At 43.2% G+C, this 13,280-nt stretch overlaps 2 protein-coding genes across 3 annotated transcripts; one reads left to right on the top strand and one right to left on the bottom strand.

Annotated features, from left to right (window-relative positions):
• The first annotated feature begins 705 nt into the window (after positions 1-705).
• Positions 706-9,564, top strand: rbm22 (RNA binding motif protein 22). Its single transcript, XM_062536801.1, has 11 exons — positions 706-809; positions 1,435-1,488; positions 1,593-1,622; positions 3,491-3,623; positions 3,715-3,815; positions 4,446-4,618; positions 4,836-5,036; positions 5,452-5,616; positions 6,926-7,014; positions 7,263-7,400; positions 8,688-9,564. Exons 1-11 carry the CDS (start codon positions 756-758, stop codon positions 8,834-8,836), a joined length of 1,287 nt encoding a protein of 428 aa, XP_062392785.1. The 5' UTR covers positions 706-755; the 3' UTR covers positions 8,837-9,564.
• On the bottom strand, positions 8,982-13,080 carry LOC134080386 (myozenin-2). Of its 2 annotated transcripts, none has more exons than XM_062536802.1 (6): positions 12,952-13,080; positions 12,550-12,661; positions 11,833-11,984; positions 11,432-11,582; positions 10,806-10,989; positions 8,982-10,024 (listed from the first exon to the last, which is right to left on the bottom strand). In XM_062536802.1, exons 2-6 carry the CDS (start codon positions 12,623-12,625, stop codon positions 9,841-9,843), a joined length of 747 nt encoding a protein of 248 aa, XP_062392786.1. In that variant the 5' UTR covers positions 12,626-12,661; positions 12,952-13,080; the 3' UTR covers positions 8,982-9,840. The 2 variants fall into 2 exon arrangements, with proteins under 2 accessions (XP_062392786.1, XP_062392787.1); XM_062536803.1 differs by having other exon boundaries at positions 12,550-12,647; positions 12,951-13,054.
• Between the last annotated feature and the right edge of the window lie 200 nt (positions 13,081-13,280).

Raw genomic sequence — 13,280 nt, 5'->3', positions numbered from 1 at the left:
TATCGTAAATCGCTACGTTTGTATATTCTGGCTATCACTATACTAAGATCAATCTTTTGAGATTATAAACATAAGTCTGGGGAGTCTGCGCTTTGAGCTACTGCACAAGAGGCGTGATCAATGGGCATAGTTCAAATAGTCCTTCAGCCAATCAGACCGACGATCCAGGTGCGCCTGGTGGATAAGCCAGTTTGTGATTGGACCCGGCAAACATGGACCGGAAGCAGAAGAGATAGATGTGCAGGTTACCAGACTGAGCTAAAGAAATAAATCCAAATCGCCGGCAGATCAGGCTGGATTTAGCCAGCCTTTTACGTCTGTACTCCTTGGAGAGTATTGGTCTGAAAAAATAGTGGGCCTAATGGAAAAAAAACAACAATAAAAAAACCCATAATGAATTGCAGAGTGTCCCTAGAATACAGCTGCCAATTATCAACGTAAGTAGTTGAATTGCCATTGAATGACTCCATTAGTCATGTGTAGCCAACTCAGTCAGCAGGAACCTTCATTCTGGCCCCGGTGCCACAGCAAGGGGTCAAACTTTGATTTGTCAAAGTTATGTTGATGTTTGAAAAGATTTGTATATCTGTCACAGATCCTATCAGCCAATTATTGTAGACTAGAGTTAAGAGCTTTAATATACATTTTTTTTTTTTTTTTTCCATATCTGTATCAGTATTGACACTCGTGGCACACCGTCCTTCTCAAACGGATTGGTCGACTACGTCACTTCCTGTTTGTCCATCCCTGGAAAAATGGCGACGTCTCTAGGAGCTAACACGTACAACAGGCAAAATTGGGAGGACGCGGTATGCTTTAAATATCGAGATTGAGTAAAAATAAGACATAATTTAACTGGTGCTAATGATCATGTAAATACTGTAACAAGTGTATATTTTATCGGTGACAAACCGCTCAACACCCTGAAATGCTGCTATGGCTATTCTGGCTAGCTAACGCTAGCACTTTTGTCTGTTTTCAAGGAATGTAACGTTAATGTTATATAAATGTAGCTGTTAAAACACTCATAACTCTATCAATTTGCATCATAGCCAGTTATCCGATCATCTGACTGGTTTGTGAATGGTCTGAAAAACCAAGACAAAACGAATGGTTAACGTAAACGAAGTCTCGTGTCAAATCCAAGCTAACGTTAGCTCGTGTTCTCTTTGCTAAAGCGTACGAAGTAGCCAACACAATTTTCCATACTGTAAGCTAATGTTTATGTGTATTAATTATTGCTAGGTAAATTTCAGAACCGTTGATCTTGTGAGCTGACGTTAACTTAGTTTATCGTAATCTAGGTGCTCATTGCATGATGGAATAAGGTTACGGAGGAGTGATGTAAAACGATTGTCGAACTTTATTGCAACACTTGTGTGCGTTGTCTGTCAAATATGCCTTTGGCTTATGCAGTGTTATTCTTCGTTGCAGGATTTTCCAATTCTTTGCCAAACATGTTTAGGAGAGAATCCTTACATTCGCATGGTATGTACCTCACATTCATTAAATGACTGCATCACCTCTTGCTGTTAAAAGACCATGGATAATTGTAATGATGAACTTCTTTTCTGTTTTTCTTCTTTTTTTAGACCAAAGAGAAGTATGGGAAGGAGTGCAAAGTAAGTGCAAGGATGGTTAGCCAGCCTTAATAATTCAACATGTTAATATTTGTAGTTTTCCTATACACTAGTGTTCTGTCCTTATTACACACCCGTTTGCCCAACTAGACAGAACAGTAAAAAAGTAAACTGCATAGCGAGCAGAGGGTGATCCTCTGTTACAACACTTCATCTTGGTCACTGCTTATGCAGCCAGAGGAGAAGCCTCATATAGGATTTGTTCTGGGGAAAGCCAAATTAGCTCCAGAGCTGCTGTTTTAGCTGTAGAAATAGCAGCCATTTTTTGGGAACTGAACGTTCTTCTTCTTCTGTTGAATTCTGCACAGATAGCTGTGTAGTCTTAGGATAACTAATCAGACAAAGAACGTTTGTATATGTAGGCAACCGGGTGCAGCTTATTAGAAGAGCATCATAACCGATGCAATGGCATTATTTCTCCACAAGCTGTAACCCAGCTGACCCACTTTGTGTCTGCAGCCATGTTGGGCAATAGCGCCTAGCTCAAAGGTTCTGCTTTCTTGACACAAGCCAGTAGAAAACCAGACTCTGAAGTTGTCGACCCTGACTCAAACACTGAAGTACGAGCGCTCGTCACTCACCTGTGCACTGATGGACTGCAGCTTGGATCTCAGCGGTTCAAGCATTTTTCATCGTGGAGAAAGCTAATCACGGCCTCAAGCTTGCTAATTCACATCGTTCAGTCCTTCAAAAGTAAGGGCGATGATCAGACTTGTCATTCATGGCATTACCGTAAGCAGCCTCACACTGTGAAGGAAATGATAAAAGCTGAAAATGTCATCTTTAAATGTATGGAATAAGTCTTCAAAGAGGAACTTGCCTCCATTCACCTTTGTGGGCGAATAGCAAACGATGGGCTGTCCTTTTCACGTGCCTCAGCACACGAGCCATCCACATTGAACTGATTGAGTCTATGAACGCCTCCAGTTTCATTAATTCTCTCCGGCGGTTCTTCAGTCTGAGAGGGCTTGCCAAGCACATTCGATCAGACTGCCAACTTTGTCAGCGCTTGCCGAAAGCTGCGCTTTCTGCTGTCTGAACCCAACATGTCAAACATCAAAAGGTATGTAGGAGAAGGCGGCTGCACCTGGATCTGTAACCTTCTTCATTCTCTCCACATGGGAGGCATCCGGGAGTGGATGACGCATGAAATGCTCTCCATTCTCATGTCCGAGATAACAGCCAGTATCAATGCCAGACCCCTGTCCCCCATCACATCAGATCCAGATTCACCTTTCCTCCTGACCCCAGCAATGCTCCTTACTCAGAGGGTCTGCACTCCTCTTCTTCCCCCTGGAGGTTTTGATGGAGAAGATCTCCATAAACAACAGTGGAGGCAAGTACAGTGCCTTGCGGACATGTTTTGGAGCAGATGGAGATGGAATACCTTGGAACACTTCAGAGTAGGAGCAAGTGACGGACTTAGCACCCAAACCTCAATGTGGGCGATCTGGTGCTACTCAAAGATGGGCAAGTGGTAATGAATGGCCTATGGGACTCATCAAAAGACATATCCTGATAAAGATGGAAAGGTCAGAAAGGTTGCAGTAAAAATGGAGCATCTAAAACTAACCAGAGCTATATTTTGCAAAATCAAGAAATTGTGCAAAATCAATGTGTAAGCCACGTCTAATAGTTGGGAAATCACGGTATTTGCAGCTTTACAAAATGTATATTCACTGAAGTGAGGAATTGGAGTGGGATTATGTTAACTGTCTGTCTAGTTGGGCAAACAACCGTGCAATAAGGACAGAACGCTTGCAAGTGACCTGAATGAATCAATTCATAGTTGCAGGCCTATATAATGCATTAGCTTCACCTCCCCCTCTGTGTACATTCTGCTTCCGTAGATTTGTGCCCGTCCCTTCACTGTGTTCCGCTGGTGTCCTGGTGTGCGGATGCGCTTCAAGAAGACCGAGGTTTGTCAGACGTGCAGCAAAATGAAGAACGTCTGCCAGACCTGCTTGCTGGACCTTGAATATGGTAGGATTGTGTCCACTGACCACTGGACTTTCACAAACTGCCCCAAGTATCAAGTCCTCTCAGGAGTTAAATGTTTGTATTCTTCCTGCAGGTTTGCCCATTCAGGTCCGTGACACAGGCCTTTCGGTCAAAGATGACGTGCCGAAGTCGGATGTGAACAAAGAATACTACACTCAGAATATGGAGAGAGAGGTACAGCACAGTTCCATTAACGTCACAAATGAAATGCACATGATCTTGTCTAGAATCACAATTCTAGTCAGAATTTGAGTCTGATACTGGTCCATTAGGGTGTGATTATGGAGTGCATCTCAACTGATACAATGGGGAAAATGCATCTGCACTCAATTGGATAGACCTAACCAAATAGCCACCAAAATAGCTTACGGTGAGCAGTAGGAAGAACACACAAACCACAAATGCCTTTATGTTACTCGAAACGATGTTGTGTGGTTTCTAAGCTAAAACTTGGAGCCATCTGTCTAGCCTCTAGCCACAGCGTTTTTGTTGCAAACAAAATCAACCAAAGTGTGCTCAGATGACGTGATGGACGAGGCACTGTTGCTCTTCTGACCATCATCGTACAAAGTCCAATATGATTGGTCCAAACAGCTTGACCAAACATTCTGACCTCAAATGTTGTGGGCAGGGCTAAGTTCGGCTGGCACCCAAACTATGTATACACCTCATTCTGTTCACTTAACATACTGCTTGTATGGATTTTACCTGAAGTTGGTATTTTCAGACATAGAGAGATGTATATTCTGGTAGCGTGGTAGATAAATGGCCATCCCCAAGTGCTTAACAATGAACGTCTGACAGATTGCCAACTCTGACGGGACTAGGGCAGTGGGTACACTTGGTAAGGCTCCGAGTTCCAGTGACATGCTCCTGAAGCTGGCCCGCACCACGCCCTACTACAAGAGGAACAGGCCACACATCTGCTCTTTCTGGGTGAAGGGAGAGTGCAAGAGAGGAGAGGAGTGTCCATACAGGTGAGACACAGAGTTTGGTTGAAGGCAGAGCGAGAGAGATTAAGTATCTCCGTAACATCCGCAACATTACTACACACATTGTGTTGCTTGAAATTAAAATATAATTGCTATTACCTTGGTCATTTTAATGCCAAAATGAGTCTTGCGCCTAATGTTTAGTATGGCAAGGTTGACCTTGGACTTGAAAGTTGTTTCTACGCTTTACCTTTAACCATAGACATGAGAAGCCAACTGATCCAGACGACCCTCTGGCTGACCAGAACATCAAGGACCGTTACTATGGCATCAATGATCCGGTTGCTGACAAACTGTTGAAGAGGGCGTCTTCCATGCCGAGACTGGATACTCCCGAAGACAAGTCCATCACCACTCTTTATGTGGGAGGCCTAGGAGACACCATCACTGACTCAGAACTCAGGTGAGATTCGCCATTGTTCTGCCTGAACAACAATATGGAGATGCTTTTGAATAGGAAATCTGATGGCTTCTCTCCCCATAGCCATTCCATGACTGTTGTTTTTTAAAAGGTTCTATTCTGTTCCTAATGACATCCAAAGTGCTGTGTTCATACAATGGTCTCCTTAAAAGAATTGCCTCTGTCCCTAAAATCAAATCTCTAATATTCGTGTTCTCCATTACACTGTATAGGCAATCTACTATTCCATTGTATTTCAGTAGTTTACCAGTTATTGGTTTGTTGTGTTGAAACTGCAGGTTATTTGATGTGGGTAGCCTGACTGCCAGAGAATCGGCAAATTGGTTATACTGAAAGGGTAATGGGCTTTTAACCACGTTAAACAGCTATTTCCTACCATGCGCTCTTCTTTTGACAGGAACCACTTCTATCAGTTTGGGGAGATTCGCACCATCACAGTCGTCCCCAGGCAGCAGTGCGCTTTCATACAGTTTGCTACGCGTGGGGCTGCTGAGTCTGCTGCGGAGAAATCCTTTAACAAGCTCATCATTCACGGCCGCAGACTCAACGTCAAATGGGGCAGGTGAGGTTTGAAAGGCCCTTTTTGTCCTTATGGTGGACATGTTCTGGACCGTTGATGGTTTATGATAAAGTTAGTCATGGGTGGCGGTGCTGCAGATGGCCAGTTTACATTTTTATGGGGCTTTTTTTGTGTCGTTTAGGATTCCAACAAAAGAGAAAATGTCTCTTTACCAAATATGAAATATTAAGGAGAGTCATTTCAGTGTAGCAGAGCCATTCTGTGGAAGTTAATATATATATATATTAGGGCCGGGACTTTAGCGCGTTAATTACGATTAATTAATTACACAAACATTAATGCGTTAAAAAAATTGACGCATTTTAATCGTATACCTATTTATGTTTGCACCGCGGAACGTTTCTCACTGGATGAGTTTCAGACGGACCGATTATACTGGAGCACCAAGTAACGCGCATGAGTTCGGTTCAGACAAAACAAACCACAGTGGCACAGTGAACATGAACAAAGAAGCTGATGTGACCGTGTTGGTTGGCCCCGTGGATGGGAAATGTTGTTACCAAAAACGAACGGATGGAAGCGTAGATAAGAGCATGGTTGTGTGCAACCTATGCAACAAGGACGTATCACCGCAGGTATCACCTCAGTGCAAAACATAAAGCAGCTAGCTGCTAGCGTGGACAAAGTATTGTGAAACTCCAGACACTTGAGGGAAACCTCTGAGCTTTATTTATTAAACAAATAGCAACCGAGTTGCTGTTACAGCCACAACTCACGCTTATAACAGTAATCCACCGCACCTAAATCCATGTCCAACTTTCATAGACCTAAAAGAAACTTCACACTCAGAACCGCATACAAGCACACACGCACACACGTAAACTCCGCCCCCCAGTTCCCCTTAAAGGGACACAACAATTTCATGAACTCAACTCAAGGTAACAGGTGACACAATTAACAGGATATCACAGTATTATAGTTTACAGAAGGTCTACCTATCTATAGGCTACATGAATTTCTGAAAATGTACTATTTCTAAATATGGTATTGCTACACTTTATGGCAAAAATTGCACTGGTCTGTTGGACTTATTAATAAACAATATTTTTGTTGCTTAAGCTTAGGCCTATGTATTCAGTCATTATCCAATAGTAGGCTATACTAAAAATCCATGTGAAAAAAAATACTTCTCACTGTTCTCAGGTCATATATTTATATACAATTAAAATGCGATTAATTTCGATTAATTAATTACAAAGCCTCTAATTAATTAGATTAATTTTTTTAATCGAGTCCCAGCCCTAATATATATGTGTGTGTGTGTGTGTGTGTGTGTGTGTGTGTGTTCCAGGTCCCAGGGATCTCGAGGAAAGGAGAGGGAAAAAGACGGAATGCCTGAAAGCGGCATGCGACTGGAACCAGTGCCTGGACTTCCTGGAGGTGAGCAACTCGTACAACTGCCACCATCAAGAAGAAAAAGCTAGCAGTGCTAACATTACATTTTAGTGCAGAAACTCAATTCTCCTTTTGTTAATCACATGGATTCTACTAGAAACTAAATGAGTTTTTCTACGTTTATTTTACACTCTAACGACCACCCTCAATTTTTTCTGATTCTTAAAAAAAAGAGAATAAAAAAAATGCCTATGTATCTCTAAATACTGTTTGGCTTTTCTTGATCCTCTTAGCGCTGCCGCTGCCTCCACCTCCTGTGTCAGAAGAGGAGGGCTCAGCCAATTACTTCAACCTGGGCCCCAGCAGTGCTCCTGTGGTGATGAACATGGGACTGCCGCCTCCACCAGGGGTCTCCATGCCTCCACCTCCAGGTTAGACTCCCCTCTGCTTGACATTACAATGGGGATGACTGACAGGTGGCAATAGGCTACATGCAGGAAAGGCTCTTTTTACGCTTGTTTGTTTCCGATGGAGCCAGGTGTGTTTGAGCCTGCCGCTATTAGAAATGCAATTAGTGTCTACACGGACCCGGTTGGATGCTGCACCTGGGAATCAGCACGTTACGACAAAGAAAGATTTATATGTGTTGAAATTGTTATTATTAGTTGAACAAGATATTCAGTGTCAGAGTGGAAGATTTAACGAGCATAATATAACAGAAGATGCCGTTACAACAGTTTAATTTCCACCGGAAATAAATGAGTGTACAGGAAGAGCCTTTTGTGCACCTAGTCTATTAGACCTCTGAAATTTCGCTTACAAAAAGGAACCAAAGCTGCCATCTTTGCCCATATAAGGAGATGTGGGTGTTAATTGAAGCTAACTACCTATGGCAAGTTGCATTATAAGTTAGCTCTGGGGTAGCAAAGATCAAAGTCTTCACCGATAATTAAAAATCCCCATGTTATTTTCCCATATAAAAAATCTCAAGATACCAGATCGCCATATTTGGGCAGTTTTATCATATCTGATGGTAGCTTTTTTGTAGGCGAACTTCAGAGGTCTATGGTTGTGCCATATATGAAGTAATGAGATGGTGTTGGTCAGCAGTCAAAATGGGAGACTCACTTCAATAGAAACTTCTTTGAGAACTGAAGGGGACACAGCAGGGTTAGCCTGGCTAACACCAGACCTCATCTGGGATGAGATGACGTCTGGGAACCAGGCATTCATTTTCTCGTATATGAAGCATGGTTTACGAATGTCCAGAGCTGTTTATTTGGCGCTACGAATGTCTATTAAATGCTTCTGTACGTAGCTCATAGTCAATCGTATCAATTATACCAGACTTTAAAATAACATTTGATAAATTAACCTTACATTTTTCAGTAGAGATAGGTGTGTGGATTTGAACAAAAGCTTGTTTGGTTCTTAACCAAAATACAAGCTTTGGTATGTCACTTAGACGCCATCATCGTCTTGCTGCAAGTTAAAAGAAACAAAACCATATTAACAAAATATTAACTGCCCACCTGTATTAACCTCATGGCTGAAGAAATTTAGCTAAATCAATGTATAAGCCGCGGCTAATAGTCGGAAAATTACAGTATATGTTGACTTTGGAAAACAAGCTTTTGCTAATATTTAAATCACATATATTTTAGGGTGTCTATTGAATTACCCAGTAGTGATCTGTATCTCTGTGCTCTGTTTTGTAGGCTTTGGTCCTCCAATGTTCCCCTCTATGGATGGGATGGGTCCGCCCATGCCCCCCCCCATGCCCATGAGGCTGCCCGGTCAGGTCCATTACCCTTCCCAGGATCCTCAGCGCATGGGCGCCCATGCTGCTCGCCACGGAGGCACATGAACTCAGGCAAAAAAAAATGTTCATCATGTTGGTCCTATTCCAGTGGGCAATGTCTCTTTTTATTTCTTTTATCAAAGCCTGGGGTACCCATCAGAGAAGCAGGCTCCATTTCAAATTCATCAAATTTATATGCCTCACTCTTGTCTTTTATTTGTTTTTTTTGCTTGTATTGTTTCTTTGTATTTCCACTCAGAGTGTTGGATATGACCATGAACCAGTTCCTTACTTGTATGATTCCTTCTGCCATGATCTGATAGTGTTTATTCCACTGTGATGCTTGTCTGACTGCGAGGAGAGGGGGAGGTATGTGAATGTATAAGTAACTAAGAGAATTCAGATGAGGTGTGCTTTTTATTTCTACACGTTACAACCAGACAACTTTTCCACTTTAAATTCAGCCTGCTATGGTAAACTGTGACCTTCTGGAGGTTGCGTGTTCAAAGTGATGTGTATATTTGGCCTGACTCTGTAGCATAACTTGGGTGTAGTAACTATTATTCTCCACAAGGTGGAGACCGTGTCAGTCTAATGTAGAATTTCAAAGTCAGAACTGTTACAGAACGGATGAAGAGGAGTCAGCCGTCACTGCCTGTCCAATTGTAGTGTGTGTGCCGTCCTATTTGGACCAATTCAAACCGTTTTGTGATATTTCCATACATCTGTGTATTGTTTTAAAACAATTTTGTAATGTGATAACATTTATTAAACCCTTTCATTTTGTGACTTCACTTTCAAATAGTGATCTGCATTTTCCTTCAAATAAGAAAGTGGTATTTTCTGTTAGTTCAGATCCTGCTCGATCTGCTCTTTACTGTCACCTAATATTAAAAACCACACAGTGCAGTTTTTACATTCAGCGTTCAGGTAGATGCTTTAAATCAGCTGCCGTGTTGCCTGTTGTAATCCTCTTCTATGCTCCGTAAGCCAGTGCAGTCAGTGTCAGTCAATCAAGTCACTGCTGCCCGGTCCAGCCCAGTCCAGCTCCCCCAGTCTTCTCTGCATCCTCAGAGGTCCTCGGACTCGGGGATGTACCGGCTGACCCATCCCTGGGGCCGGCGGTTAAAGTTGGGCCGGGCGCACATCCGCTCCCAGGTCATACTTGGCTCTGTGTAGGCCTGATCGAGCTCGAACCCCGGCAATGAGAAGGTCCTCACACTGCCCGCCGTCCCTTCAAATGGCGTCGGAGCCCTGAGAGATACAAACAGAAAGCATTTCCTGTTTATGGTAAAAACAGACAAAAAGCATGTCCTGTTTGCTAGCTCACTGATCCTAATAGCAGCTAGGTCACATTAGGTGTGTGTTCAAGGATCTCAAGCCTATGTCAAAAAAAGCTAAATTCATATGTGTTAAAAATACAGAATGGGCTACCAATTCTTAGCGGTTCCTTTACAGTAAAGTTGTTACTATCTCAAAGCTGTTATCGTTCCTGTGTTTGGAACATTCCTGCTCATTCACTACAATACATAGTGCATTACAGAGTCGTTAATTGTCTTGTTGTGCTTTTTAAAGCGCACTATGTAGGTATGGAGGGGACCCAGAGAGTTCTCAACACGGGGAGGAACAAAGAGTTCTGATTCCGGTGAGTAGGCCACAACGTCAGGTCAGGTGCAGCCAATAAATTGAAGGAATCAGACCAATTTTTTGACTGAGACTGACCAAGTATTAGAAGTTGATTTTTAGCCAAGCAATGCCGTTTTTACGGCTTTCACATCTTCCTGCTAAATATACTGCTCGCTCTGCAATAGTGTCACCTTACAATCCATGCTGTGCCTAATTTGAGCATGTTGTGAGGAGACTTGGGTTTCACTGTTCAGGCCATAGACTTCTTCAAAGGATGGCAGGCACAACAACAGCTTGCCGTTAACCCTCAGGGCCAAATGTCTGCGTGCCCATCCTCATCCCGCCGGCCAGCCAGAGCGCTTCCTCAGCAGGACACAGGCTCGTCTGGCCCTGCGCGAGATGTGCTGACCTGTTGAAGCATTTGTAGTTGGCCGGGGTGAGCTTGGCTGGCAGCTCGGGGAGGTTGGCGCTGATGGATGCCACCACCGTGTCGCCGTCCCGCTTCTCCTCGTGCCACGGTGAGCTGTAGGACTTGGGGATGATGGTGATGTTGAATCTCTCGTGGGGTACCTCTGTCAACGGTCTAGAGTAACCTTGCAGAGATCAAACGAGGAAAGGGGCGGGGGGGGGGGGGGGGGGGGGGGGACACTGATATTTAAAATGAGCAAGCTCTCTTCTCTCACCTCTTTGCCCAGTTGAAGTTGTTGGTCATTTTGGAATTTGGATTCCAAATTTGCATTATGGAAAGGGATTGAACTTCAACTTGCTAAAACAGAACTTTGAATTGAGGGATTTTACATTTACAATTATTCCTTGCTCAAGAGCACAATGGTAGAAGGCGGGAATTGAACCCACAACTTTTCAGAATACTGCATGCTATTTTGCCACTCTCGTAATAAAACAACTTTGAATGGAGCTAATCATTACAATGATGACAATTATTACAATGTTTATCTGCAGCTGATTTGGGCAACATGAACTGTACAATTGTGTCAGGAGACTGATGCGGAACGGAACCACAGAGAACATGTTCACCTGGAGCAAGAACGTCAGGGTTTCCCTTCCTGGCCACAGTGTGCTTCAGTGTGCTCACCAGACTGGTCTTCCCAGGCTGGCTGATGCCCACCTCACTGCCACTGGAGGTCTCCTTATCACCAGGGCCTTTATTTGCCCCTGTAGTGCCATCCTGCTCATGGGGAGAACCAGTAGTGGACAGGTCAGTATTGCCCTATCTGCCCTGTTTTCTTATAAATAATCGCCTACAAATACAATCTGTTCCACAGGGTTCTAGAGTTCTTCACTTAAAGTGGATTTCTCTGAGCTGCTGTTTCGCTGTGATGTTGACATGAAATTCAAGTCTGTAGGGCTTAGACTTTTCATACTGTGCCTTCTAAATATAAAAATAGCAGAATGATACATGAGTGAAATGCTCTTACACAAGTCGGTGTGTTTGCGTTTTCCAGGGTGAACCTTTCAACTCGCTTCAGTCGCTCGTGAAACATCTTGGAGCCTCTGTTCGACAACAGTTTCAGTTCCTCCATCATTACGTCTCGAGGAATGCTAATCTTCTTCCCCAAGTTAAAATGCTCTGTAGCACACACACACACACACACACACACACACACACACACAAACAGAACAATGAGCCAGGCATCCAAGGTTATGGCATGTCACAGAGATCATTTGTTTATCACCATATTTCTCACTGACATGTTCTATGAGGACAGTCTGCAATTAATCATGGCCCGGCTCTGTAAACATGAGTATTCGGTAGCTTAATTAAATTTGACGCGGGTATTTAGACTGCCTGCTGCCTGTCCTGTGAGGTCATCACATCTTTGACTGAGGCTAAGGCTTCTGCCCAGTCAGGCATTTGTGAGTCATGGCTCAGTATGGTGCCCCCCTCGCTGTGATATTACATTACTGAGCTGCTTTCTGAACTGTCTGTTCTGTTCACATGTAATCTTTACCAAGCTCTCAGAGGATCCATTGCTATTGAACATTTGTCATTTCCGTTGTTGATTTTGAATTGTTGAATCATTGTCAAGCCTAATAGACTAATAGCGATCCAAATTGACATTTATTATGTAAGATTGACATGAAATGTAGCCTTTTATGAGAGCTGAAATGTAGATTCGGGTGTAGTGCCATACCTCCTTCTATTTCTGCGCTGGCGTCCAAAATGTTTTGTCTCTTCAGCTTCTCCATGTCGGGATAAGGAACCGGCATTCTGGCTTTTTTTGAGTTCACCCTTCAGGCAAACGCAGCAAGAATTCATTTAGAAGAATTACTGCTGTGTTCCTACTTTGTGAGTTAATATCATTCCATGTAATTACAATATAAAACAGTCATCTTTACCAATGAAAAAAACCCTCTTTTGATTCAAATTGAGATCAGTAATTAGTCAGACAAGAGATACCAATATATTTTAAGATTCATCTTTGGCAGACAAGAGTATTTTATGAGAATCGGATGAACTGATTAGACTGCCGTTACAATTACATGAATGCCTTCAGCAATACTGGCTAAAATCCATGGATTTACCTCCACATACCTGTGAGTGAGAGGATTGTATCCTTGTGATGACTGATGTGTCGCTCGCTGCAGTCCAGTGGCTTTTGCCTGGGGGAGAATGTGAGCTGACAGAGCTAAGCGCGGCTGGTGTTAAATGGATAGATCAGCGGCTTAATTTAGCCAGTGGTGTGCTAAAGGCTAATGGTCAGGAGATTATCACAGCAGACCCTCTGCATCCTGGTCAGTAAAAACCTGATCCAGGGGCCTGAACAGAGAGATGGCACGTAGTACACCACAGATGCATCCTCAAGGCCTGACTCATGCCTAAATCTGGGGCACCAAGGAACATGGAGGGGGGTGTACCCAAGTA

The sequence above is a fragment of the Sardina pilchardus genome, chromosome 5 (genome assembly GCF_963854185.1).
Source record: "Sardina pilchardus chromosome 5, fSarPil1.1, whole genome shotgun sequence".
NCBI classification, from domain to species: Eukaryota; Metazoa; Chordata; class Actinopteri; order Clupeiformes; family Clupeidae; genus Sardina; species Sardina pilchardus.
Note: the sequence above shows the minus strand (reverse complement) of the source record. Positions and strands in the feature narration are given on the sequence as shown.

Excerpts from the sequence above, each read along its gene's own strand:
- rbm22 (XM_062536801.1), top strand. The coding sequence starts at position 756 with ATGGCGACGTCTCTAGGAGCTAACACGTACAACAGGCAAAATTGGGAG. Across the intron at positions 3,624-3,714 it reads CTTGCTGGACCTTGAATATG|GTTTGCCCATTCAGGTCCGT; the intron begins GTAGGATTGTGT and ends TTCTTCCTGCAG. Across the intron at positions 5,037-5,451 it reads ATCACTGACTCAGAACTCAG|GAACCACTTCTATCAGTTTG; the intron begins GTGAGATTCGCC and ends TTCTTTTGACAG.
- LOC134080386 (XM_062536802.1), bottom strand. The coding sequence starts at position 12,625 with ATGCCGGTTCCTTATCCCGACATGGAGAAGCTGAAGAGACAAAACATT. Across the intron at positions 11,985-12,549 it reads CAGCGCAGAAATAGAAGGAG|AGCATTTTAACTTGGGGAAG; the intron begins GTATGGCACTAC and ends TGTGTGCTACAG. Across the intron at positions 10,990-11,431 it reads CCCTGACGTTCTTGCTCCAG|GTTACTCTAGACCGTTGACA; the intron begins GTGAACATGTTC and ends GATCTCTGCAAG.